Source organism: Boeremia exigua, assembly GCF_020726555.1.
Source record: "Boeremia exigua strain MPI-SDFR-AT-0100 chromosome Unknown C7974scaffold_6, whole genome shotgun sequence".
NCBI lineage: Eukaryota > Fungi > Ascomycota > Dothideomycetes > Pleosporales > Didymellaceae > Boeremia > Boeremia exigua.
The window spans coordinates 2,154,459-2,174,735 of record NW_025763523.1 but is presented as its reverse complement, the minus strand read 5'-3'; the positions used below and the strand labels follow the sequence as shown (position 1 = coordinate 2,174,735).

General features: G+C 49.3%; 8 protein-coding genes across 8 annotated transcripts; 4 read left to right on the top strand and 4 right to left on the bottom strand.

Annotated features, from left to right (window-relative positions):
* The first annotated feature begins 91 nt into the window (after nucleotides 1–91).
* Nucleotides 92–2,067, top strand: C7974DRAFT_359733 (MFS transporter). Its single transcript, XM_046139673.1, has 3 exons — nucleotides 92–564; nucleotides 617–867; nucleotides 919–2,067. Exons 1-3 carry the CDS (start codon nucleotides 313–315, stop codon nucleotides 1,976–1,978), a joined length of 1,563 nt encoding a protein of 520 aa, XP_045997518.1. The 5' UTR covers nucleotides 92–312; the 3' UTR covers nucleotides 1,979–2,067.
* A 1,268-nt stretch (nucleotides 2,068–3,335) lies between these two features.
* C7974DRAFT_336483 (fungal-specific transcription factor domain-containing protein) lies at nucleotides 3,336–5,906 on the bottom strand (the record flags this gene model as incomplete). Its single annotated transcript, XM_046139192.1, has 1 exon — nucleotides 3,336–5,906. The coding sequence occupies exon 1, from the start codon at nucleotides 5,659–5,661 to the stop codon at nucleotides 3,337–3,339; it is 2,325 nt and encodes a 774-aa protein (XP_045997517.1). The 5' UTR covers nucleotides 5,662–5,906.
* Nucleotides 5,907–5,918: 12 nt separating this feature from the next.
* On the top strand, nucleotides 5,919–7,326 carry C7974DRAFT_424729 (GCY protein). Its single transcript, XM_046144443.1, has 2 exons — nucleotides 5,919–6,570; nucleotides 6,621–7,326. Exons 1-2 carry the CDS (start codon nucleotides 6,236–6,238, stop codon nucleotides 7,258–7,260), a joined length of 975 nt encoding a protein of 324 aa, XP_045997516.1. The 5' UTR covers nucleotides 5,919–6,235; the 3' UTR covers nucleotides 7,261–7,326.
* Nucleotides 7,327–7,993: 667 nt separating this feature from the next.
* C7974DRAFT_395165 (uncharacterized protein) lies at nucleotides 7,994–8,981 on the bottom strand. The gene has a single exon (XM_046141954.1). It carries the CDS (start codon nucleotides 8,692–8,694, stop codon nucleotides 8,206–8,208), a length of 489 nt encoding a protein of 162 aa, XP_045997515.1. The 5' UTR covers nucleotides 8,695–8,981; the 3' UTR covers nucleotides 7,994–8,205.
* Nucleotides 8,982–11,400: 2,419 nt separating this feature from the next.
* On the bottom strand, nucleotides 11,401–13,512 carry C7974DRAFT_192707 (uncharacterized protein). The gene is made up of 4 exons (XM_046136619.1): nucleotides 13,386–13,512; nucleotides 12,699–13,325; nucleotides 12,508–12,642; nucleotides 11,401–12,446 (listed from the first exon to the last, which is right to left on the bottom strand). Exons 1-4 carry the CDS (start codon nucleotides 13,437–13,439, stop codon nucleotides 11,736–11,738), a joined length of 1,527 nt encoding a protein of 508 aa, XP_045997514.1. The 5' UTR covers nucleotides 13,440–13,512; the 3' UTR covers nucleotides 11,401–11,735.
* Nucleotides 13,513–13,704: 192 nt separating this feature from the next.
* Nucleotides 13,705–15,944, top strand: C7974DRAFT_454656 (Alpha/Beta hydrolase protein; the record flags this gene model as incomplete). Its single annotated transcript, XM_046145925.1, has 6 exons — nucleotides 13,705–14,048; nucleotides 14,247–14,407; nucleotides 14,462–14,565; nucleotides 14,618–14,733; nucleotides 14,819–15,008; nucleotides 15,062–15,944. The coding sequence occupies exons 1-6, from the start codon at nucleotides 13,937–13,939 to the stop codon at nucleotides 15,942–15,944; spliced, it is 1,566 nt and encodes a 521-aa protein (XP_045997513.1). The 5' UTR covers nucleotides 13,705–13,936.
* Nucleotides 15,945–16,686: 742 nt separating this feature from the next.
* Nucleotides 16,687–17,154, bottom strand: C7974DRAFT_192700 (uncharacterized protein). Its single transcript, XM_046136618.1, has one exon. The coding sequence runs from the start codon at nucleotides 17,139–17,141 to the stop codon at nucleotides 16,935–16,937; it is 207 nt and encodes a 68-aa protein (XP_045997512.1). The 5' UTR covers nucleotides 17,142–17,154; the 3' UTR covers nucleotides 16,687–16,934.
* A 574-nt stretch (nucleotides 17,155–17,728) lies between these two features.
* C7974DRAFT_395147 (uncharacterized protein) lies at nucleotides 17,729–20,233 on the top strand. Its single transcript, XM_046141953.1, has 5 exons — nucleotides 17,729–18,001; nucleotides 18,057–18,111; nucleotides 18,163–19,279; nucleotides 19,331–19,437; nucleotides 19,485–20,233. The coding sequence occupies exons 1-5, from the start codon at nucleotides 17,917–17,919 to the stop codon at nucleotides 19,912–19,914; spliced, it is 1,794 nt and encodes a 597-aa protein (XP_045997511.1). The 5' UTR covers nucleotides 17,729–17,916; the 3' UTR covers nucleotides 19,915–20,233.
* The last annotated feature ends 44 nt before the right edge of the window (nucleotides 20,234–20,277 follow it).

The following is a 20,277-nucleotide window of genomic DNA, read 5'->3' as shown; positions in this document are numbered from 1 at the left end:
CAGATCTGCAATCTCCCAGATGCCGTTGAGTCAGGCCGAGGCTAGCGCATCCTCAAAGGTATCGGCCACCTCCACATCCCCATACCACGGCAGCTGGGGATGGACCGAACGCATGGGTTCTCCGCAATGTCGAACTCACTACCCCGGTCTGTCGATGACACGCGCATCGACCAGTCTCTATAAGACCGCTGCTTACAGTCGCATAGAGGACTCGGTCATCACGCGCAACTTCACGAGTTTCGCAAAGTCTGCCATCCCTCTGCGACTGGCTTTGTGGCTTCTCACTTCTCTTGAAATTCTTTGTTAGGCACCATGGCCGCAATCGACAAGAACGAGATTTCGTATGTTGACGAAAAGTCGACATCCCTCGACGATACAAAACCACACCAGATTGTCCAGATCGAAAACTTCCAGGTTCTTGGTCTCCATCCAGAAGATGCAGATTTCTACATCAATTACCCTGAGGAGAAGAGAAAGAATGTCATCCACAAGGTTGATGTTCGCTTAGTGCCCATGTTGGCTGTTCTCTACCTCATTTCCCACATCGACAGAGCGAATATCGGTGTAAGTTTGATCCCACCATAAGACCATGTAAGGCTAATCTGATCGATCAAAGAATGCAAAGATTGAAGGCATGGTTACAGATCTTGGCCTGAGCAACATCCAGTGGAACGTCGTTCTCTCTGTCTTCTTCGTGCCCTACATTCTGCTCGAGGTGCCCAGCAATATGCTTCTCAAGAAGTTCAAGCGCCCATCTGTCTACCTTGGCATCCTCATCGTCGCATGGGGTATCATCATGACTTGTATGGGTGTTGTCAAGGACTTTTCCGGTCTCTTGGCTACTCGTATCCTTCTTGGTGTCTTTGAGTAGGTTCTCTTATACCCAAGCCACCTACATCCTAGCTGACATGATTCTAGGGCTGGTTTCTTTCCCGGAGCTGTGTATCTTTGCTCTTATTGGTACATGCCTAAAGATCTTGCAACCCGCATATCATACTTTTACTGTGCTTCGGCGCTCTCTGGCGCCTTCAGTGGTCTTCTTGCAGCCGCCATCGCCAAAATGGATGGTGTTGGCGGCTACGAGGGATGGCGCTGGATTTTTCTTCTTGAGGGTATTGTCACTGTCATTCTTGGTGTTTCCTGCTTTTTTCTCCTCATTGACTCTCCAGCCTTGAGCGGTAGGTGGCTTGAGCCCGATGAGATCCGGTTTCTTGAGCTCCAAAAGTTCATCAAAGATGGCGGCAGCTTTGCCAATGAAAAGGAAGAGAAGATCTGCTGGCATGATCTGAAGATGGTTCTCACCAACTGGAGACTGTACATGCAAGCGTATATCCTGCTTTGCATCTCGGCCTGCTCATACGGAACGAAGTTCACCCTTCCAACAATCACCAAGGGTATGGGCTTCAACAACACCAATGCCCAGCTCATGACTGTTCCACCATACGTTTGCGGTGCTATCAGCTCCATTGTATTCGCTCGTCTTTCTGACAAGTTCTACTGGCGCTTGCCCTTCGTCGCGATTCCTCTATCGTTGATCGCCATCGGTTACTCAATCATCATTAGTTTCCAGGGTAATCTTCGAGCCAATCTCGGCCCATCTTTCTTTGCCATCATTCTTACCTGCATTGGCATATACCCTGTTCAGCCTGCTGGAAGCTCTTGGGCGGCCAACAACTTGGCTCCTAGCTCTCGTCGGGCTATTGGAGTGGCCTTTAATATTTGTGTCGGGAATGTTGGAGGGGTCGTTGGCAGTTATATGTACCTTGAGTCAGAGAAGCCTGTGTACAACACAGGTTTTGGCCTATCGCTTGCTTTCGGCGCCTCTGGTTTCATCGTTGCCTTCCTGTTGGAAGCTTCATACAAGTGGGGCAATTCGAAGAAGGGCAAGCTTGATGAGGACGAGATCAGGGCCAGATACACTGACAGGGAACTCCTGAAGATGGGTGATAAGTCACCTCTATTCAAGTACACCCTTTGAACCTTGGACAAGAGACGTCAGTTTGGGTTTTAGCATTGGCATCAACGATGCAAACGGGTCGTGTTGTTAGCCAGGAGGGCATTTGGTACTTGATGTTCAAATTGAGCTTACTATACGCAATTTTTAGTCGCTCGTGTCATTTGCTCGCGGCCCCTGGGCCGTTATGTTCTCGTCGCTAGCTCTATCACGTAATTCTTGTGTGATTTCCACGATGTTAGACCTCAAGTACAGATCGTACACGGCACGCATATATCTGTCCCTGGTATATGGTGTCCACAAGAGCCGTATTTCCAACTGCTGTGGCACGTAGACTTGACCACCCGCTGGCTGAGCACGCCTCGGCATGTCCATGTCAAATCCAGAGAAAGTTTTAATTTAACACAATGTCCCGAATGAATTCATGACTGGCTATACTGGCCAGGTATCAGCTGGGACTGCTGTGCCGTCTTGAGCTTAGTGAAGCTCATGTCAGCGCAGGTGAGTTTTCTGCCTCGAGAGACAGCATGGCAGTAGCCATAATAGTGAAAGCTATCGGTGCTAAACAATCCAAACGTCTGAGGCTGCTCTTATGCGAAATTCTCTGACAATTGCGCCAAGGCCGCAATCACCTCCAAGAATACCGCATTTGTCAGCGTTCCCTCGAAGAGATTTGCTACATAGTTTGCAGCGCGCTCTGACGCAGGAAGCTTTGCCTTTCTTAATCTAGTACCCCAGCCGTTCTGCGGAGTATTCTGCAATACAGAAATAAAAGAGTAACCCTGACCCTTGCGGATGTGGAGACGTGACTGGTGATAGAGCTCAGGCTATCCGGGGGATCTGTCTGTTTGTACAGGTGCTTTTGTTTGAAGGGCCTTGTGTCAGTCAGGGTTGATATATATTTTGAAATAGGTAATATTAGATGAATAGAGTACCGCGCTAGTTGCATTGACTATGTGTAATAGACTGAGGATCCTGAGGCGACAGGAGCCATTCACCTTCACTCCGGGCATCACCACGTAGGTCTCAATCACGAAAACTGGATGAGTAAACCGTGACCAGGTATCACGTAGTCTCGCCTCCGGTTGTATTATCTTGGCGAGCTTGACCGTTCGCACCTATGGAAAGTTTCGTGTTGTGTTGTTGGATTGGAAGAAGCCGTCTTGCGCGTAAGTAGGCCGCGCAAAATGCTGTAGCCATCAACAGAAGTTTCACTGCCAACGAAGCTATTGCCTGACATAGGGTGACAATGTGAGAGATTGTTCAACCTATTTGTCAAGCACCGTGACCTCAACTGTCGGCCAATCCGAGCATTTGTTGAAATTCTAGGTACAGATCACCCTTTTTCAAAGCCCGGTCAGGTAATAACCGATGATCAGCTCTTAGGCGCCACTCATCCAATTCAACCACGGCTCGGTGTAGTTTGGTAGAGAAGCAAACGCCGAGGAGTCAAGATCAAGCCAGTCAGTGGTCTGCCAGTCATCCAAGAAATTCTGCAGGCCCGGGTCCGAACTGTCAATGGGACTACCGAACAGCGGCTGCCACAGTTGAGCGACAGTCGAATCATGTATTGCCTCTCCATCTGGCAAGTTCAGTCGCGCATGCAACGCATCGGTTGAGTCTGCAATGTTTGCCATCGCATTTGCAATCTGCGTCGGCTCCTGCAGCGCTCTGGCAGTCTTCCTTTTGGCTTCCGTGCGTAGTTCCTGCAAGATAATACTGTAACTCCGAGATGGCGAATTGGTAGCAGTAGCTTGAGCAAGATGGTTCAGACATTTCTCAGCTTGGTTGAGAATCTTGCGACGCTCTGCAACAGTAGGATCGTTGTTACTTTCTTGGATTGCCCAGACGTACACGACTACCAGAGCGCAAAAGCACACGTAATGCGTCCACCAGAAGGCGTGGAACAAGCGCCCCTCTCGAGCCATTCGGTCAACTGCCTCCAGTACTGACTGAGCAGCTTTGATGCACTCAGTAATGCTATCTCTCGCAAGTCGTCTCAGATCTTCACTGTGGCGATGAGTATTCTTCAAAAGGAAAGGGCGATGCGCAAGCATCACGGCATGCGAGTAAGACATTCGTAGAGCCATTGCTTGCCTTCGAAAGCTCGGGATGAGGCTACTTGGGTTTATGGCACCCAGGAATGGGGGAAGTGATGCCTTCCACTGCCGTAACTCAGCTCCAAGGCGGTGAGCCGCCGCTAGTCGCTCTTCATCGGCTACCGATCTGATGGAATAGACCTCTCGGGAGATGCGTTCAGCTATCTGCGCAAGCTTTGCGTGCGCTATGAGAGATTCAATATGACAATCGTTGTCGCTCTCGCGTGGTCCTGTAGAAGTCATGTCCTCATCGTTGACTGCATCCGGGAAGTCTTGGTCGATATCGTCGTCGTGGTAATGTCGCGGACGTCCGAATATGACCGCAAGGTATTTATCCAGTGTATATGCAACCCAAAAAGTCCGCTTTTTACATTGTTCTTCGATGTAGTCTCTCCAGTGAGCCGGCGACGGACGCTTCCGATCCTCACGTCTGTGCAAGCCCAGAGCTGACAGCACCTGCAAAGCATGACCAAAGGTGTACCATGCCTGATTAAATCTCGACGACATCAACAGGTATAGCACCTGAATGAGTCGACATTGAGCTGACTCAAGCTTTGGGAACCCAGTCTCGGTTTCTGTCAAGCGCAGAGCCTCGCAAAAGATCTCATCACTCTGTGAAGCCACGCCGATTCCGGTAGCTGGCGATAGGCTACTCTCCCCTCGGGCCCTTTCTTCGTGGATACATGCGACAGCCAGAACAGACAATACGATTGATGTCTTCGCATGGCCAAGACCTGTGAAGAGAGGTTGACTTGATGTGAAGTTGTTCGATACTGTGTCAAACCACAGCTCAACCGTGGGTCGGTGCAGTAACCGATACGTCGCAATACAGACGTCGAAATAGAGTCCAAGAAGCTCGCGACCTCGGTCCAAGGGTGGTATCTGAACATAGCCTGGACGCTGAAATGGCTTGTCCCCAGCACGAGCTAGCAATTGGTTATCGTCAACAGAACCCAACTGCCCACCCATGACCTGACTGCTCTCTCCGTTGGAGATTCGACGCCATGCTCGGTGTAGGAAAGAGAGACCAGAGGTGGTATCTGAATACTGGCCCGCCACTTCGAGGCCTGGCGATCCTCTCGAGGGGGCTTCTGCGATCGGCCCCTGGTTCTGCGTCGCCATGGTCGCCAACACGTTTAGATTATTTGAATCAGGCTCACGTTCGTGGTTATCATCGCCATTTCCGTTGTCGCTCGCAAACACAGCTCGGCGATTATCTTCTTCAACAGCATCGACGACTGTGGGCGTCAAGGTGGATCGTGTAGACTGGATAGGCATTGAGTGCGGAGCATTGACATTGCTATTCACGACATCCTGCCTCACACGACGTGGGACTGGGGCTTTCCCTCGCGCATAGACTGCATCATATCGACAGTCCACTCCCCGGCGGTCACATGTCCTACATGGCTGCTCGCCGGAACACTTTGCCTTTTTTGCTTTGCAAGTGTCACAGGCTCGGGTCACTTTTGTCTTCTGTCGATGATGGACGCCCTCAAGCGCGCGTTTCTGCGGTAAAACATTACCCGGGGCCGGGATAACGTTTCCATGCCCCGGTTGAGGTGGTTGCGAGTCCGTCCGTCGATGCGTTGCTTGCTCTTTGTTGGCCATCGTGTCGAGGGGTCGCGTGGAGGTGTCGATGATCAACCTTGCGACTCAACCAGTCAAAAGGAAATCCGTATGTAAACGTTCTCCTTTTCCGAGGTCATCCGCCACAGGGTCCAATTGTCCCGGCGAGTCGCGCAAGAGCTGAACTTTAGGTTACCCAGAAGGGCAACTTTGAGATGAGTGTCAAACCACCCGCAGCAATGCTTGCTGAAATCCCCACTCCCAGCTTGATGCAATATCAGGTTGTGGGTTCCAATATTGTGGAAGTTCCTTGCTCAAACTCTTGGAAGGTGGGGTCAAGCTACCTAAGTCCCCTGCGCCCCGCACGAAAAGCCTTGGCGTGCCATGATTTTCCGGTCGCACTTCCGGCAAAGAACCTACAATGTACGGATTCCTATCGTTGTCCGAGTTTACACATCAGCAGTTCTGAGCTTTTGAGACATACAAATTACCGTCGTACGCTCCCCCAAAGATGTTGTACTACCCTGTTTGCCCCCCTTGAAGCACGCTTGTCAGACTTCTACTTGAAGCCACTTTTCGTGCGCAATACTGCTTACAGTACGACCTGAAAAGCATCATGCCACTTCCTACACACTTTACTCTAAACACAGGAGCTAAGATCCCTGCTGTTGGATTTGGAACATGGCAGGCCAAGCCTGGCGAGGTTGAGCGCGCTGTTGAGACAGCACTAAAAGCTGGTTATCGTCACATCGATTGCGCAGCCATCTACAGAAACGAGGTCGAGGTCGGTGAAGGCATTCGCGCAAGCGGTGTTCCGCGGGAAGATATTTTCATTACGGGAAAGCTCTGGAACACAAAGCACGCCCCAGAGAATGTTAAAGCAGCTCTTGACAAGAGCCTGGAGGATCTTGGAGTAGATTATCTCGACCTATTCTTGATGCACTGGCCTGTGTAAGGAATCGTTATTCAATCATCAGGTGTCGCATGCTAACCGAGAGAAGGGCATTCAATGGAAAGACTGGCAAATGGTTTCCTCTTCGCGAGAACGGCGTTTTTGACCTTGTCAACATCGACCCGGCTGATACATACAGAGCCATGGAGAATCTCCTTGACACTGGCAAGGTTCGCGCTATCGGTGTCTCCAATTTCACGATAAACCGCCTTGATGACCTACTGTCCAAAACCAGCGTCGTACCCGCTGTCAATCAGATTGAAGTACATCCATACTTACAGCAACCGTCCTTGTTCGACTACTGCAAGAGCAAGAACATCCTCATCGAAGCGTACTCCCCACTGGGGAACAATCAGACCGGCGAACCACGCACTGTCGATGATTTGCTCGTAGGCGAAGTCGGCAAGCAGTTGGGTCTTGATGGTGGGCAACTGCTCGCAAGTTGGGGGATCCAGCATGGACATGTAGTCCTTCCCAAGAGCGTGACACCACACAGGATTCAGAGTAATTTGCAAGTGCAGGAATTGCCCCGTGATGCATACGAGAAGCTTAGTGGACTGGAGCGTCACAAGAGGTTCAACCAACAATCGCGATGGGGATTTGATATCTTTGAGGAGCTAGGACAAGCAAAGGTTACAAAGATTGCGGAAGATGCAGCAGTAGAGAACAAGGAGAAATTCACGGTCTAAATACAAGAATGTTGATACGTCTGTACACTACATATACTCAACTAGTGTTGGCCAACAGCTTCCCCTACAAACCGAGTTGTCTTCATGGTGTTCATTGCATTCTTCGCTTTCTAACGATTCTACAATGCTACGGCTTAGAAACCTAGTTTCCAGGATAAGCGTCTGGAGAAAGCATGCTGTTTCGCGTGCGAGATCCTGCACAGCGTCTTACTAGGTTTTCCAATATCAGTCCTAGCGAAATGGTCATGCCTGATTGTGTCTGCGCCGACGGTAACGCGCTATCCGTCCTCCGGCTTGATGACAGGCTAGAAGAAGTTACAAAGCCTGCGGAAAAGACTGTGTACATGTAGTGCTGGGGCATTTTGTGTGGCCTAGAATGCGAAAGTTCCTGTCTCGAATATCGGTGGAACTTGGTAGAGCTGTCATCAGGAATAGTTGCACGGGAGTCTCCGTTCGGTGCAAAGAAGCTATCTCTCCGCGTCGGAATATGGCAGATGGCAACAATGCGAAGCGCTCAGTGTCAACATTCAGGGTCGATTCGATGTGCTCGCAGCTGCGACGCCTAGTGAGCACCCGACAGGCCGAGTGGATTGCTACGAAACTGCTACACGGGCTCTTTCATTGCTTGGTTTTGCTCTTACTGGCTCAGCTTCGTCCTTTATCATCTTTCTGCCTACAAGGATGCAATGTCAATACACAGATTCGGCAGGCAGGCAAGATGAGTTGGATGTGCGATTGTAACTGACTCGACGTTACACCCTCTTCCGTACTATAGAAAGGCTATGCAGAAGTCTTGGAATTAGCAGAGTAACATCTATAAGACAACATAAGTCAGGAGGACATGTTCCATACCCTGAGCTCAGATGTGGTCACCATGTCTCTTCATGGCCTTCTTAGTCCAATCACCATGGCCATTTCCTTTCCTCGTAGTATCTGAGATCACATCTAGAACCACAACAGCGTCGAGCCCACAGCAGCGATGATCAACGCGGCTGCTCCGTGTCCAAAACCTGCCTTCTTTGCCTCTACTCCAACCTTACTACCAACTTCCTCACCAAATCGACTGACAAGTAGCGCATCCCCCAATCCAACCACCGTACCCAATAGCATGCTCAATCCCAGTGAACGCCTTGCTACACTCTCTGCAACACTGCCCTTAACCTGCATCTGCCAGAATGCGGTGAGTCCAAGTGTTCCCAACGCACCTCCAAGGTTTCGGATCCCATAAGCGTGCACAAGCGCCGTTGTCAGGGGGTCGTTGTTGGTGCTAGGGTGTGTGGCACTTGGCGCCTGTAAGCCAAACGGACGGATGGCATCAATTGGTTTTGATGAGAGGAGAGAGTTTACGCCCGTTGCAAGACCAGTCAGGCCTAGGAGGGTGGTCAGGGTTGGGAGGATGAGGGAGGCATGGGGAAAGGAATATTGATTCGACATTGTTCTATTGCTCGCTGACTTCGGAGTGCGTCGATCAATAGTGCTGTGGCAAAAAAAATTATCAACAAAGAGAGGTGAGAGCCCGTGGAAATGACGATATAAATATGGGAAATACAACACTAAGATGAGATCGGCAGGCTGTGAGCGTAAACGCTGATCCTGTAAGCAAATGGTAAGTAAGACAGTGATGAACAGTACTTTTTTACAGTAGACGGTCCGTTGGCTGCCGAGACCAACTAAATTTTTGTTTCCATGAACACGTACCACCTTAACGCCACCAATCTGCCTCCCTTCATGAGCATCGGTGGGATCAATTGCAAGCGTAGTGAAGCCAAATTGCATCTCTATTTATCCCTTTTAGGACGAGGGCTGTCTGGAATCTATGAAGACGATCGTTTTTTATGAGGCATCACTAGCAGGAACACCAAAACCCTTCCTAATTCTGATTGCTTATTGCAACAAGATAAATTCTTTTTGTAAGTACAGGTATTTAGCAAAAGTAATTCTCTATCTTATTATGTTGACAATTCAGTTAATATTAACGTTGTGCTGTTGTTACAGCGTGCACCGCAGGGCAAGTCTACTTGGTGTGATGCCTCATAAAAAACGATCGTCTTCGTAGTTGTATCGGTCGCATCGGCCATTCCAGCCGTGCTTCTCAACCCCGCTCTCACCAGATGCAAGCATCGCAAAGCAGCAACCAGACGCGAGCACAAGTATGGGAAAACCGCCACGATGACTGAGAGTCTGTATTATTGGACCTATCGCTTCATCCGCCGCGGATCGGCCGCTCCATGAAGCTAGCCACGCACGCTAAAGCGTGGCGTTTCGTGAACGAGTATACGAGAGTGCGCTTGACCGATTCGGGCTGCCCTCGCTGAATGCAGATCTCCCACTCTTGAGTAAGGCTGATGCCTTGTGCGGCACAGGTTTGCACAGGAGATTCTTCAGATGAAAGCAGCTGATTATGCATATCAAATTCGGCTAACGTACCCCACGGGCGAGCGGATCAACGGGCGAGCGAATCACTTTTGCCAAGCCCCCACCAAAACTTGACCCATCATGGCCCAAAACACCACACTTTGGTCCTGCACGGTACAGTACAGGCTGGAATATCATTCAGAGACCTCTTCTACATCAATCTTGCACGTTCGCGCGTTGTGTCCTGTCTGATTGCACCTTCCACAGCGCCGTTGGGTTGGCTCGCCCTCTTGAGTGCGCACCTGCTTCTTCGCCCTCTTCCCATCACCACGCGCCCCAAACTCCTTTAGAGCTGCCAGCCGCTGCCCATCTTCAACTATTAGGGTCCCTTCCTTCTGAACTCGCTTTCTTTTATGTGATTTTCGTCGCATGGCGGCCTCGTTAGCCGCTCGAAGCTCCTTGATTTCCTGTTGAGCTAAAACCAGCTTGTGGGATAAGATTGCTCCCCCCTTTGCGTAGTGCTCAAGCGCGCTTAGAACAGAATTTGGTGAGCTGCCCTGCTGCCTCTTATACTTCTCTCGAATTAGAGTTGATTGCGACCCAAATTCCAGGGTGTTGCTGGGGGTTTGCGACTGCCAGGGTACGTTGTTGGTGGGGAGTGGTGGTGATGGAGTCCGAAGCTTCACATTAAGGGCTGATATGACCCGTTCTGGGTCAAAGGGGACCAATCCAGCACCTCGAAACCCTCCTTGGATATTGCTAGAGGTAAACACCGCATTATAGGCTGCTTTAAAGCATGGCAGGAACTCAGTCTTTGTGATGTGGCTGATTCGGTTGCGCATAAGCAATTCGGCTTGGCGCCCGTACGCTGTCTTCAAAGGGGCAAAACAGCCCACATCAAGTGGCTGCAGAAGGTGCGATGAGTGCGGAGGCATACATAGAGTAACAATCTTGTTATCCTTGCAGTATTTCTGGAATTGGAGCGATTCGTGGCTCTCGTGGCCGTCAATAACCAGCAGTCGGTGGGTACCAGCAGTACGCTCCTTTGTATGCGCGTCAAAGTGCTTCAACCACTCAAAACCAAGCTCATTAGTAGTCCAGCCGTTACCGGAGACTGCAATAACCCAATCCTGGGGCAGGTCTTCCTCCTTGTACCAGCCGGAGAGGTGGTGGCGCGCCTTGAAGATAACAAAGGGTGGAATGGCCCATCCTTTGGCATTGATACCCTGTATGACCGTTGTCCACTCCCGGTTGCCTGGCTGGACTGCCTTTGGCCTTCCTCGTCTCTCTGAAGCTGTAACAACTGCTCCCTGGGAGATCTGGCCCATCATGAAGCCTGTCTCGTCAAAGTTGTACGTGTCGTCATCTAGGATACCATACTTGGCTTTTGTGTTTCGCACCAGGGAAAACCAGCCCTGCACAACCCCAGAATCCTCGCAGAGGGCTCGCTTGTAGTCATACCTGCGATTAAACTTCACTTTGAGCTCTGGTTGACGCTTTACAAACGTACTGGGCCAGTTTGTGCCAATAGGGCCCAGATTGCGCTCTGCGCGCAGAGAATTGGCCATTGCAGCCACATCTGCCAGCCGAGGGCCAAATCCTCGCTCGTCCAGCTCAAGTATGTGATTAACAATCACCTGCTCCTCTAGATCATCCAGCCCTCGTGAGTTGGGCATAGTATCGCCTCGTGAAGGTCGTCCAGTAAGTCGATGGCTTAGTGTAGCTTGAGGAACGTTGTAGATAGCTGCAGCGCGTCGCTGTGAGAGTTTCGCGTCTTGTTTAAGAGCTTGAAGCGCAAGCTGTATTTGAGCTTCCTTTAACGCGTTAAGATTAGGTTGTTGTTGAGGCATTGGTATGTAGAGGATACTTTGGTGGGGGCTTGGCAAAAGTGATTCGCTCGCCCGTTGATCCGCTCGCCCGTGGGGTACGTTATCGTATATGATACAATTTCAAGTATCTCAACCTGTTCGTAACACCACTGCAATACCTCTTGCCACCATAACAATCTATAAAAACAATAGCGCCTTTTATGCTTTCCTCTGGCAGCCTCTTTATTTTCGATAAGAGATGCATTAGAGTTATTCAAATTGTTGGAACCTGGAGTTGGTAACAGTGAGGCTTCATTGCTGAATGTCTGGGAAGTAAATTTCCCTATCAGCTAGTAGGCTCTCTATCCGCCGACACCGTTCGTTTGGACTGCCGTCATCCTCCTGCTTTTGCCTTAACACTCTCAATGCTGTAGGAAGAGTGAAGTGCGCGGACCACAAACCATGAAACTTGAACTTTGTCTGCAACAAATAGGGAGTGCTGTCGCAGATTTTCTCTGCTAGGATCAGGATCGAAGCCTCTTCGAAGGCTTCTGCATTCATGCCCTTGTGAATTTGCGGGTGGTATTGCCTGGTTTTATAGATGAGTTGGTGCAGAGTGCTGAGATGTGTCCTCATGACGATTTCGAAGCCCCAGCAATGCGTCAGACTATTCGCTACCATCAGATTGGGGAACCAAAGAGCGCTACTATTTGATGACGGCCAGATGTTGGGGTCACACTTCGACCATACCAGTGGCTGTGGTGTTTCTGATGTGACATTCTGTTCCCATTCTTGTACTTTCAAGAGCAGGGCGCAAAATTCGCCCCAAAGATGTTCGATCTTCCCAAGGTCATGTTCCAGAGAGTCAATCGTTTCATCAAACCTCTCTAGAAGTGCGGGCAGCTCACAAGCTAGGTTCAGTAGTCGCTGCATCATGGATACAGGCTGGCCTTCGAATGGTCTTGTCGTCCACTCTTTTCGCATGAGGAACGCCCCGCGCCGGTTCAGCATTGAGCTCCACAGCTAAAGTCGTTCCAACAACGATCAATACAGCCCTTGTATGTGTCAAGGGGATACGACTTACGAGCAAAGGCCTAAAACCGATAAACATTGTATGCATTGGATCATCAGCAAAGGGGGTGGGCCCCAAGCGCTCCATCATGTCGCCAACAGCTTTGACATGCATCATCCAACCAGATTTCAAGGTTGGAGCCGCAACCTTTGCATTGCAACGTCAGCTTTAACGTATGCTACGACTTGTAGATTAGAACGTACATCAGCATCCGCTAGACACATCATTGCAATACAGTGCTCGATGTGGAAAATACCTTGAGCGTCGGCCAGCGCCTTACCCAAATTCTCAAGTGCACGGCAGTACATGTCAAGAATTTCGGAATGGCGCACATGCTCCTTTAGAACGTAATATCGAAGTACGAGGGCTAAGGTCCCGATTGCAGAGGTCAAGGGTTGTTCACTTCCTCTGGTCATGGCCACGACTGGAAGAACATCCACCCAAGCTCCGCAGATTTCGTTCTGCGCTTGAGAAACCATGGCTTTGGGAGAGACATCTCCACTAATGGGTACGTATTGCCGCACAATAAACCTTATATCGTCTTCCAGAGTATGAGAGAATGCTGACGGATTAGATGTGTCTAGACCATCAGGGGTGATCAAATGCATTGCAGAAGACAGAATGTTGTGACACGAACCTCTGGCATCAGATGTAGACGTGCTGGGCGCTGATGCGGCTCTGGCAGATGTGATCCCCTTTCTTTGTGTCGATTTCCCTTTCAGCCTGGTATTCGAAGCGTTCCCAGGCATGAATACGTAGTTTTGTTTATATCCACTGCAGGGCTTGTTCCTCAAAGCGCATTGTGAGCATGCTGGTTGTAATCCGTCGCACTTCGAATTATTGTTAGCAGACTAGCCTCCAGACTATGCTTTAAGGTAAGGTCGACTCACTGCGAGCTTCTTGGCCCTGCAGTTCTGGCACACACTCCATCTCTTTGTTCTCATATCCGGAGCTTCGAGAAGGTGCGGTGTGTCGATTGACCGTTGCGGTATGTTTTTTCGCCAAGGTCATCTGATGGACTATCCCGAAGTTACCTAGCTTCGGGATAGTCCGCTTCAATGCACGTCATGAGTTATCGGGTAATAACTCATGACTTGCATTGGGCTTGGCGATATTATTACCCCAAAGAGGTTAGTCTATGCCTAGATCACTTTCGGAACCACTCTATATCGGTCTGGTCCTTTCTCTTCTCAGTTTCACAGGAACATCCAGGTACATCGAAATGTGGATTCTGACCATAGGCACGCTACTCATGATGCGACTACAGTTGTGGCTTGGCGAAGACAACTGCTTCATTGGGATCACAGTCATTCACTATAAGAAGCATCATATTCGTAGTTGAATTTTGAACTCCAGCCTGTTCCGAACATCATCAGTTTACATCATTTACAATACTACCTCCCCTACCAACCCATAGCGTCTCTGACCTCTCAATCTCAAAATGACTACCCGTAATATCGAAGGATTCGCGGTTCCTTTCTTGCCCGCGAGGCGCACCTTTGCGAACGTCTGGACCGAGTATGAGCCGAATAAACGGGTTATTCTCCCAAAAGGTTGGCGACAAGGTTTCTCGCGTCTTCCCTTACGTGAAGCCATCATTTGGGATAAGGATGTTGCGGTAGAAATGCGAGATGGGACTATCTTGCGCGCGGACATCTTTCGACCTGCCTCGCAAGAACATGAACGACTGCCTGCTTTGGTTCCTTGGAGCCCTTATGGAAAGACAGGCACTGGGCTCACGCAAACAAAAGAGTACGCCTATATTGGCGTTCCTGCAACCAAGACCAGTGGATTGGAGAAGTTCGAAGCGCCAGACCCGGCAGACTGGTGTCCCCGTGGATACGCTGTCATACAAGCTGACGCGAGAGGCACTTTCAATTCTGAAGGCGACATGCACCAATTTGGCTCTCAAGTGAGTCGCCATTCAATGTCTTGAGGTAATAGTCATAGCTGACTTCGAACATAGGAGGCTCACGATGGGTATGATCTCATCGAATGGACGGCCAAACAGCCATGGTGCAACGAGAACGTTGCAACTGTTGGAAACTCGTGGCTAGGAATCATGCAGTGGTATGGTGACGGTACCGTTTTCAGGTTGCAGGAAGACCTGACCAATCAATAGGTTCATTGCTGCCGAAAAGCCCCCTCATTTGAAGGCCATTGCACCCTGGGAGGGTGCAGGCGACTTTTATCGTCAAACACTCTGTCGCGGAGGGATTCCGAACCCTCTATTTTGGGGTATGCTGGCAAGTCTAACGCAAGGTATTTCAACCCAATTCTTTCCAGTCGGAGGAAAGTGTTACTAAATGATCATCTTTGTTAGGGCATGGATTCTACGAGGACGTTGCTAGTATGATCGAAGCCTATCCGCATATGAATGCGTACTGGGAAGACAAGAACCCGGATATTACTAAGATTGACGTTCCGATGTATGCGTGTATGAGCTACTCTACGGGGCTCCATACAGAAGGGTCATTCAGAGGTTGGAAGTATGCTTCATCGAAAGACAAATGGTAAGTGCCTTTGCGTTAGCATACAATATCTCTTTGGATAGCTGACATGACAGGCTCCGCATTCACGGAACTCAGGAATGGCACGACCTTTACAAACCTGAAAACAATGACGACCTCCAGCGTTTTCTTGACCGTTACCTGCTGAACAAAGAAAATGGCTGGGAGAATACCCCGAAAGTTCGGCTTTCTCTATTGCGTTTCGGGGACCGACTTCCTATTGTTGAACGTCCCGAGGATGACTATCCTCCAGCACGTACCCAATATCATACGATGTATCTCGATGCTGGCAAGAGATCGCTGTCATACTCGACGCCTGAACAAGCAACGAGCGCTTCCTACATCGCGGATCAGTGGGAAGACCAGGGTGTACAATTTACCTACACCTTTGACAAGTACACAGAGCTTGTCGGGCCCTCTAAAGTTAAGCTATTCATGTCGACAAACGACAATGATGACATGGATGTATACGTCATCATACGTAAGCTTGACCGCGATGGCAATGCTCTTTTAACGCTCAACGTTCCTCTGGACCAACAGCCACATGGTACTAGGTTCGAGGATGTTGACGACTTGAATCTGTACAAACACAACGGCCCGTCCGGCCGCTTGCGTGCATCCAAGCGTGCCCTTGGACAAGACCCCAAGCTGTCAGAGGAGCAGCGCGAACGGCAGTTACCAACTGAGCTCTGGCTACCTTATGACAAGGAGGAGAAGGTACCCCGTGGTGAAGTTGTCGAGCTCGATATTCCTATTTGGCCGGCAGGAATAGTGTTCGAGAGCGGAGAATCGATGCGTCTGGAGATCAAAGGGCACGACCACCCTCTGCATGAATGGCCAAACCTTGGGCCATTGTTGAAGAATTTGAATGTCGGCAATCACACTGTTCATGCGAGCAAGGAGTATCCTTCTCATATTGTTCTTCCTCTCATATTCTAGATTATAGCTTGGGATTGGGTCATGTTGTGTTGTACTCTAGTCTACTATGGTATCCGGCGAAAGTAGAGTCCCATGGCCAGTGCACGACAGGGGTGTTTGCCACCGGAGATGTAGTGGGGAAAGCTCAATACAGTCATTTATTACATACAAATCTTAGTACTTTGTGTGACCACCTTAAGCGTGAATAACTGCCTGACAGCGTGCTGGCATGCTCTCAATGAGACTCTGAAGACACTCAGGGGTAATTGAATCCCACGCCTCACGTACAATACTCCTGAGTTGATCAGGAGTACGCTGCTTCCCACCTGGTAGATCAGGATGGAGTCTCTCTATAAAGTCCTTCATCTGATTCCACACAGCCTCAATTGGGTTGAGATCAGGGGAGAATGCAGGCCAAAAGATAGGATGAATGCCTCTCTCAGAAAGCTCCTTAGCCGTGAGGGCTGCTGCGTGGGCTAGAGCCTGGTCTTGCATGAATCTTAGGTGAGGATTCATACGTATCTAGCCATCCACAAGAGGGACTATCCTTTCACAGTACCTCTCTTTGTTAATACTCTTCCACTCCTTCTCCTAGAACAAGTGTGGCCCCTTCTTATTCCCTAAAAAGCAACCCTAGAACATCTACCCAGCCTTCTTACGCACCTTATTAACTAGACAAGTATCATCTAGCTCCTCTCCCACTATCCTTGTTACCCACCTCTTCCTATGCCTCCCCCCAGTTACCTAGGTCTCATTACTCTATAGTATGGTCCACCACTCATCTATAGTCTAATTGACATGCTGCTCAGCCTACTCAAGGCGAATCCTCTTATTATCTTTAGTAAGTGGAGGCTTTGCTAGGGCTATACAGCGTGTGTAACCTCTACTACGTAGAGTATAGCGCACTAAGTATTCACTTGCTCCCTAGTGCTCAAAGACTAAGGCAAGGGCTAGATAGCTTATCTGTCGGGTGGCTCAGGATTGACGAACAAAGTGGATGAGCTCATTAATCTAATTATTAGAGAGCTTAGGTGGGCGGCCTGAACGTCTTGTGGGAGTGACCTGATCGCTATAAATTGCAGTAGCAACTTGTCTCTTTGTGAAGCCAAGATGGCGCTGAATCCAGGCTTGGCTATGCCCAGCATTAGAGAGAGTCTGCACCTTGAGGCGCTCGTCACGGGAGAGGTATCGATGGCGGGGTGTTGATGGCGGCGACATCTAGTGGGTGGTGTGAAGGAGATGGCAGATGCAGGAGTTATTAGGGGCTCACAGTTTTTGGTACAAAATACACAGGATTAGACGGTAATTAGATGCTACAGCCATTTTGCAGGCCCGAGGCAGCCCCCCTGTCGTGCACTGGCCATGGGACTCTACTTTCGCCGGATACCATAGTAATTGTTTTGGAAATTCAAGCAGATTGCAACGTGGAGAATTCGAGAAATGTGGTAGCTCAATATCTTGAACGATACGACCGCCAAAATATTGACTAAAAAGCGTTGCTCCCTTCTCGAAAATTAGTTTACTTGACATGGAATGGCATACCGTATTTACTCGTTTCTTTGGGCGAAAGTTAGTAAGGGGCGAAAAGGAATGCAACAGGGCTTGCCGGGACCAATCGGCTCGGACCGGTCGGTCTTTCTAACTGAAACGGTCACGTGAAGCAACAGCTATCCGTCAGTGCCGACACCACTTTCCAGTAGCTAGCGTTATGCATTACCCCGCACTAGGCTTTCCCCACCATCTAGTAGGCCTAATACTAGGCAAGGGTACAGTGAATGCTAAAGTTGTTGTCATCCAATTACCTGTGCTACTTTGTCGAAAGCTTGCCCGACAGAGACTCTAGCGGAAGTTCACGGAACAGGGAGACAGGTTCCGTGAGATCCGCCCGTGTTCAAGAAGCTGGGCTTCTGGCGCATTTCAGAGAAACAGTCAGTCATATCAACAGCGCAATCCATTTAGTCCAGCCTTTCCACATCCTGTTTTCAATTACAGGATGGATCGAGCAACAGATCATACGTGTCCTATCTGCTCATTGTCTTTCTCACGCAAGAGCCACCTCCAGCGACATTACGATACTCGTAGGACAGCAAACCAAGCTTCATGGCTTATTCAGACTTGGCTGAATTTGATTAGACACTCCTCATAAAGCATGGAAATGCGATTTCTGCGCATCGCGCTTCAAACGCAGGTGAGTCGACACAACGCCGATCAGGATGTGCCAAATTAATTTTAGTGTTAGCGATGCTCTACGCAAGCACTGGAAAAGTTGCGCATTGGGAAAGATTTTCGGAGAAGCTACGCTGGCACAGTTACCACCGGGCAGGAAAAGGCACGCATGTGACCGCTGCGCTGCCAATAAACAAGGCTGTGATCAAGGTGTTCCTTGCAGCAACTGCGTTGCAAAAACCTCTTTTTGCTCGTACGAACGAGCATCCAGTATTAACACTACTTGGAACAGAAACTCCAACCCCTTGGACGTTGAAACTTGGAATTTTCGGTTTAGTCCAATTGCACTTTGCAATTCTCCAGCTGCCCTGTCAACCGAACACAATGATCATCGACTGCACATCCAATACGGTGAACGCAGCGAAAACGTGCACAACAGGTCACCAATCCAACAGGATCAGATTGGCTTCATCATCCAGCTGACAACGTGCCACGGTCTCCACCGTGTCTTTAACTACACTAGTCCGAGCGAGCATACCCAAAACATGCTTGAAAGCAATATGTTCGATTCGCTGATCGATTGGCAAATTGGCCCATGGCGTGAAGTAGACGTAGAAACTCCCGATGGCTCATGTGACTCTGGCGCCATCCCAACGGCACGAATGGCATCCTGGATCTCTCACACCTTATTCTCACAGTCCACGTCAATATGGAGTACCATACAAGAGAATCCGCTGTTCCAGTCGTCTGATAAGATGGACGCACAACATTCACAGGATCATTCTCATATTGAGTTCTTCAACCCCTTCAACCTGGAGAGATACCTTGGGCTCTTCTGGGACCGATGGACCCCTCATTGTCCCATTATCCACAAGGCGAGTCTCGATATAAAGGACACGCCAATATTCATGCTACTCGTCATGGTATTGATAGGGTGCTGTATGTCTGACAACCCGGAAGACGTATCAAATGCCAGGAAATGGCTAGATATCACGGAATGGAACATATTCCAGCAATTGAGCCTGTGGAGTACGCTTGAACAGTTATATGGGCAAGATCCTGCAGCCTTGCTTCGCGCCAAGTTAAGGTTGCTACAAAGTGCGCTTCTCGTTTGCACGGTGCAGCATTGGGAAGGGCTCAAAGAAAGCAAGGAAAGAATAAAACATGAGAAGTTTCCAGCTGTCGTTGCTGTACGTTCCAGATTGGTGAAACGATTAACAGCTTGCTCATAAACTTTCTAGGCTGCAAGGGATATTGGGTTTGATCTAGCAACACACAACCGTGATATCAATATGGATCAGAGGTACATTGACTGGCCTCGATATATACTTACTGAGGAACTCATTCGGTAAGTGTTGCCTTGTTCAATGATACCCAACATGCTTACAGGTTCAGAACTCATACTTTAATATTCCTGTTCGATCATCAATATGCACTATTCCACGGCATACCACCTCGAACAAAGCTTGCTGAGCTGCAAATGACTCTCCCTTCTCCCGAATCTTGTTTCAAGGCTTCTACGGGTGATGAAGTTTTGATGACACTTGAAACGCTGGGGCAATCGTCCATTCGGAACGAGTCGGTTCGTAACCTCGTAGAGCTACTATGCTCCGAAAAGGAAAACCCCATCAAGCTTCAAGACATGGCTGGTATATCATTTTTAGGTCTCATAACACTGGTGGTTGGTCAGTTCAACCTTGAAGCTTCCTGTTCGTCGCATAACGCTAATCCTCACTCATTCCAGCCATCCAAGCAGCAATCTTATGTCAAAAAATGTCTCTTTGTGTCTCGCCGTCCACGATCTCGGTATTGCGCGGCAGCCTGAAGAGATGGAATACGGCTTGGGAAAGGCGGCTCACGGTGTCAACCAATCGACTTGAATCCTACTCAGTCATTTTCCCCAATGACGACCTGAGAATGGATGGTTGGTTTCGACACGCTCCAGAGTACTACAGGGTTGCCTCACTCATGCTTGACAAGATGAGCTCTGATCTTGAAAAACCTCAAAACGGCAAAACAGTGACATCTACTTCACCTGTTGGTCAATTAGAGGAAGTACTACAGTTAGTCAGATAGAGACTGTCATTAGGGCACTACAACAACATTGAGCAATAAGATTCGCCTAGAGCATGTACACGCCTTAATCTTGGCTCTTTTAATACTGTTACTGCTTTGCTCTTATTGTTTC

What these genes read in the sequence shown, in the direction of transcription:
- C7974DRAFT_359733 (XM_046139673.1), top strand. Translation starts at nt 313, where the DNA reads ATGGCCGCAATCGACAAGAACGAGATTTCGTATGTTGACGAAAAGTCG. An exon ending in TCGACAGAGCGAATATCGGT is followed by an intron (nt 565 to 616) that starts GTAAGTTTGATC and finishes GATCGATCAAAG; the next exon opens with AATGCAAAGATTGAAGGCAT. An exon ending in ATCCTTCTTGGTGTCTTTGA is followed by an intron (nt 868 to 918) that starts GTAGGTTCTCTT and finishes ACATGATTCTAG; the next exon opens with GGCTGGTTTCTTTCCCGGAG.
- C7974DRAFT_424729 (XM_046144443.1), top strand. Translation starts at nt 6,236, where the DNA reads ATGCCACTTCCTACACACTTTACTCTAAACACAGGAGCTAAGATCCCT. An exon ending in TTCTTGATGCACTGGCCTGT is followed by an intron (nt 6,571 to 6,620) that starts GTAAGGAATCGT and finishes AACCGAGAGAAG; the next exon opens with GGCATTCAATGGAAAGACTG.
- C7974DRAFT_395165 (XM_046141954.1), bottom strand. Translation starts at nt 8,694, where the DNA reads ATGTCGAATCAATATTCCTTTCCCCATGCCTCCCTCATCCTCCCAACC.
- C7974DRAFT_192707 (XM_046136619.1), bottom strand. Translation starts at nt 13,439, where the DNA reads ATGAGAACAAAGAGATGGAGTGTGTGCCAGAACTGCAGGGCCAAGAAG. An exon ending in GCAGGGCCAAGAAGCTCGCA is followed by an intron (nt 13,326 to 13,385) that starts GTGAGTCGACCT and finishes AATAATTCGAAG; the next exon opens with TGCGACGGATTACAACCAGC. An exon ending in TGTGTCTAGCGGATGCTGAT is followed by an intron (nt 12,643 to 12,698) that starts GTACGTTCTAAT and finishes TGCAATGCAAAG; the next exon opens with GTTGCGGCTCCAACCTTGAA.
- C7974DRAFT_192700 (XM_046136618.1), bottom strand. Translation starts at nt 17,141, where the DNA reads ATGTCGCCGCCATCAACACCCCGCCATCGATACCTCTCCCGTGACGAG.
- C7974DRAFT_395147 (XM_046141953.1), top strand. Translation starts at nt 17,917, where the DNA reads ATGGATCGAGCAACAGATCATACGTGTCCTATCTGCTCATTGTCTTTC. An exon ending in CCAGCGACATTACGATACTC is followed by an intron (nt 18,002 to 18,056) that starts GTAGGACAGCAA and finishes GAATTTGATTAG; the next exon opens with ACACTCCTCATAAAGCATGG. An exon ending in GCATCGCGCTTCAAACGCAG is followed by an intron (nt 18,112 to 18,162) that starts GTGAGTCGACAC and finishes TTTTAGTGTTAG; the next exon opens with CGATGCTCTACGCAAGCACT.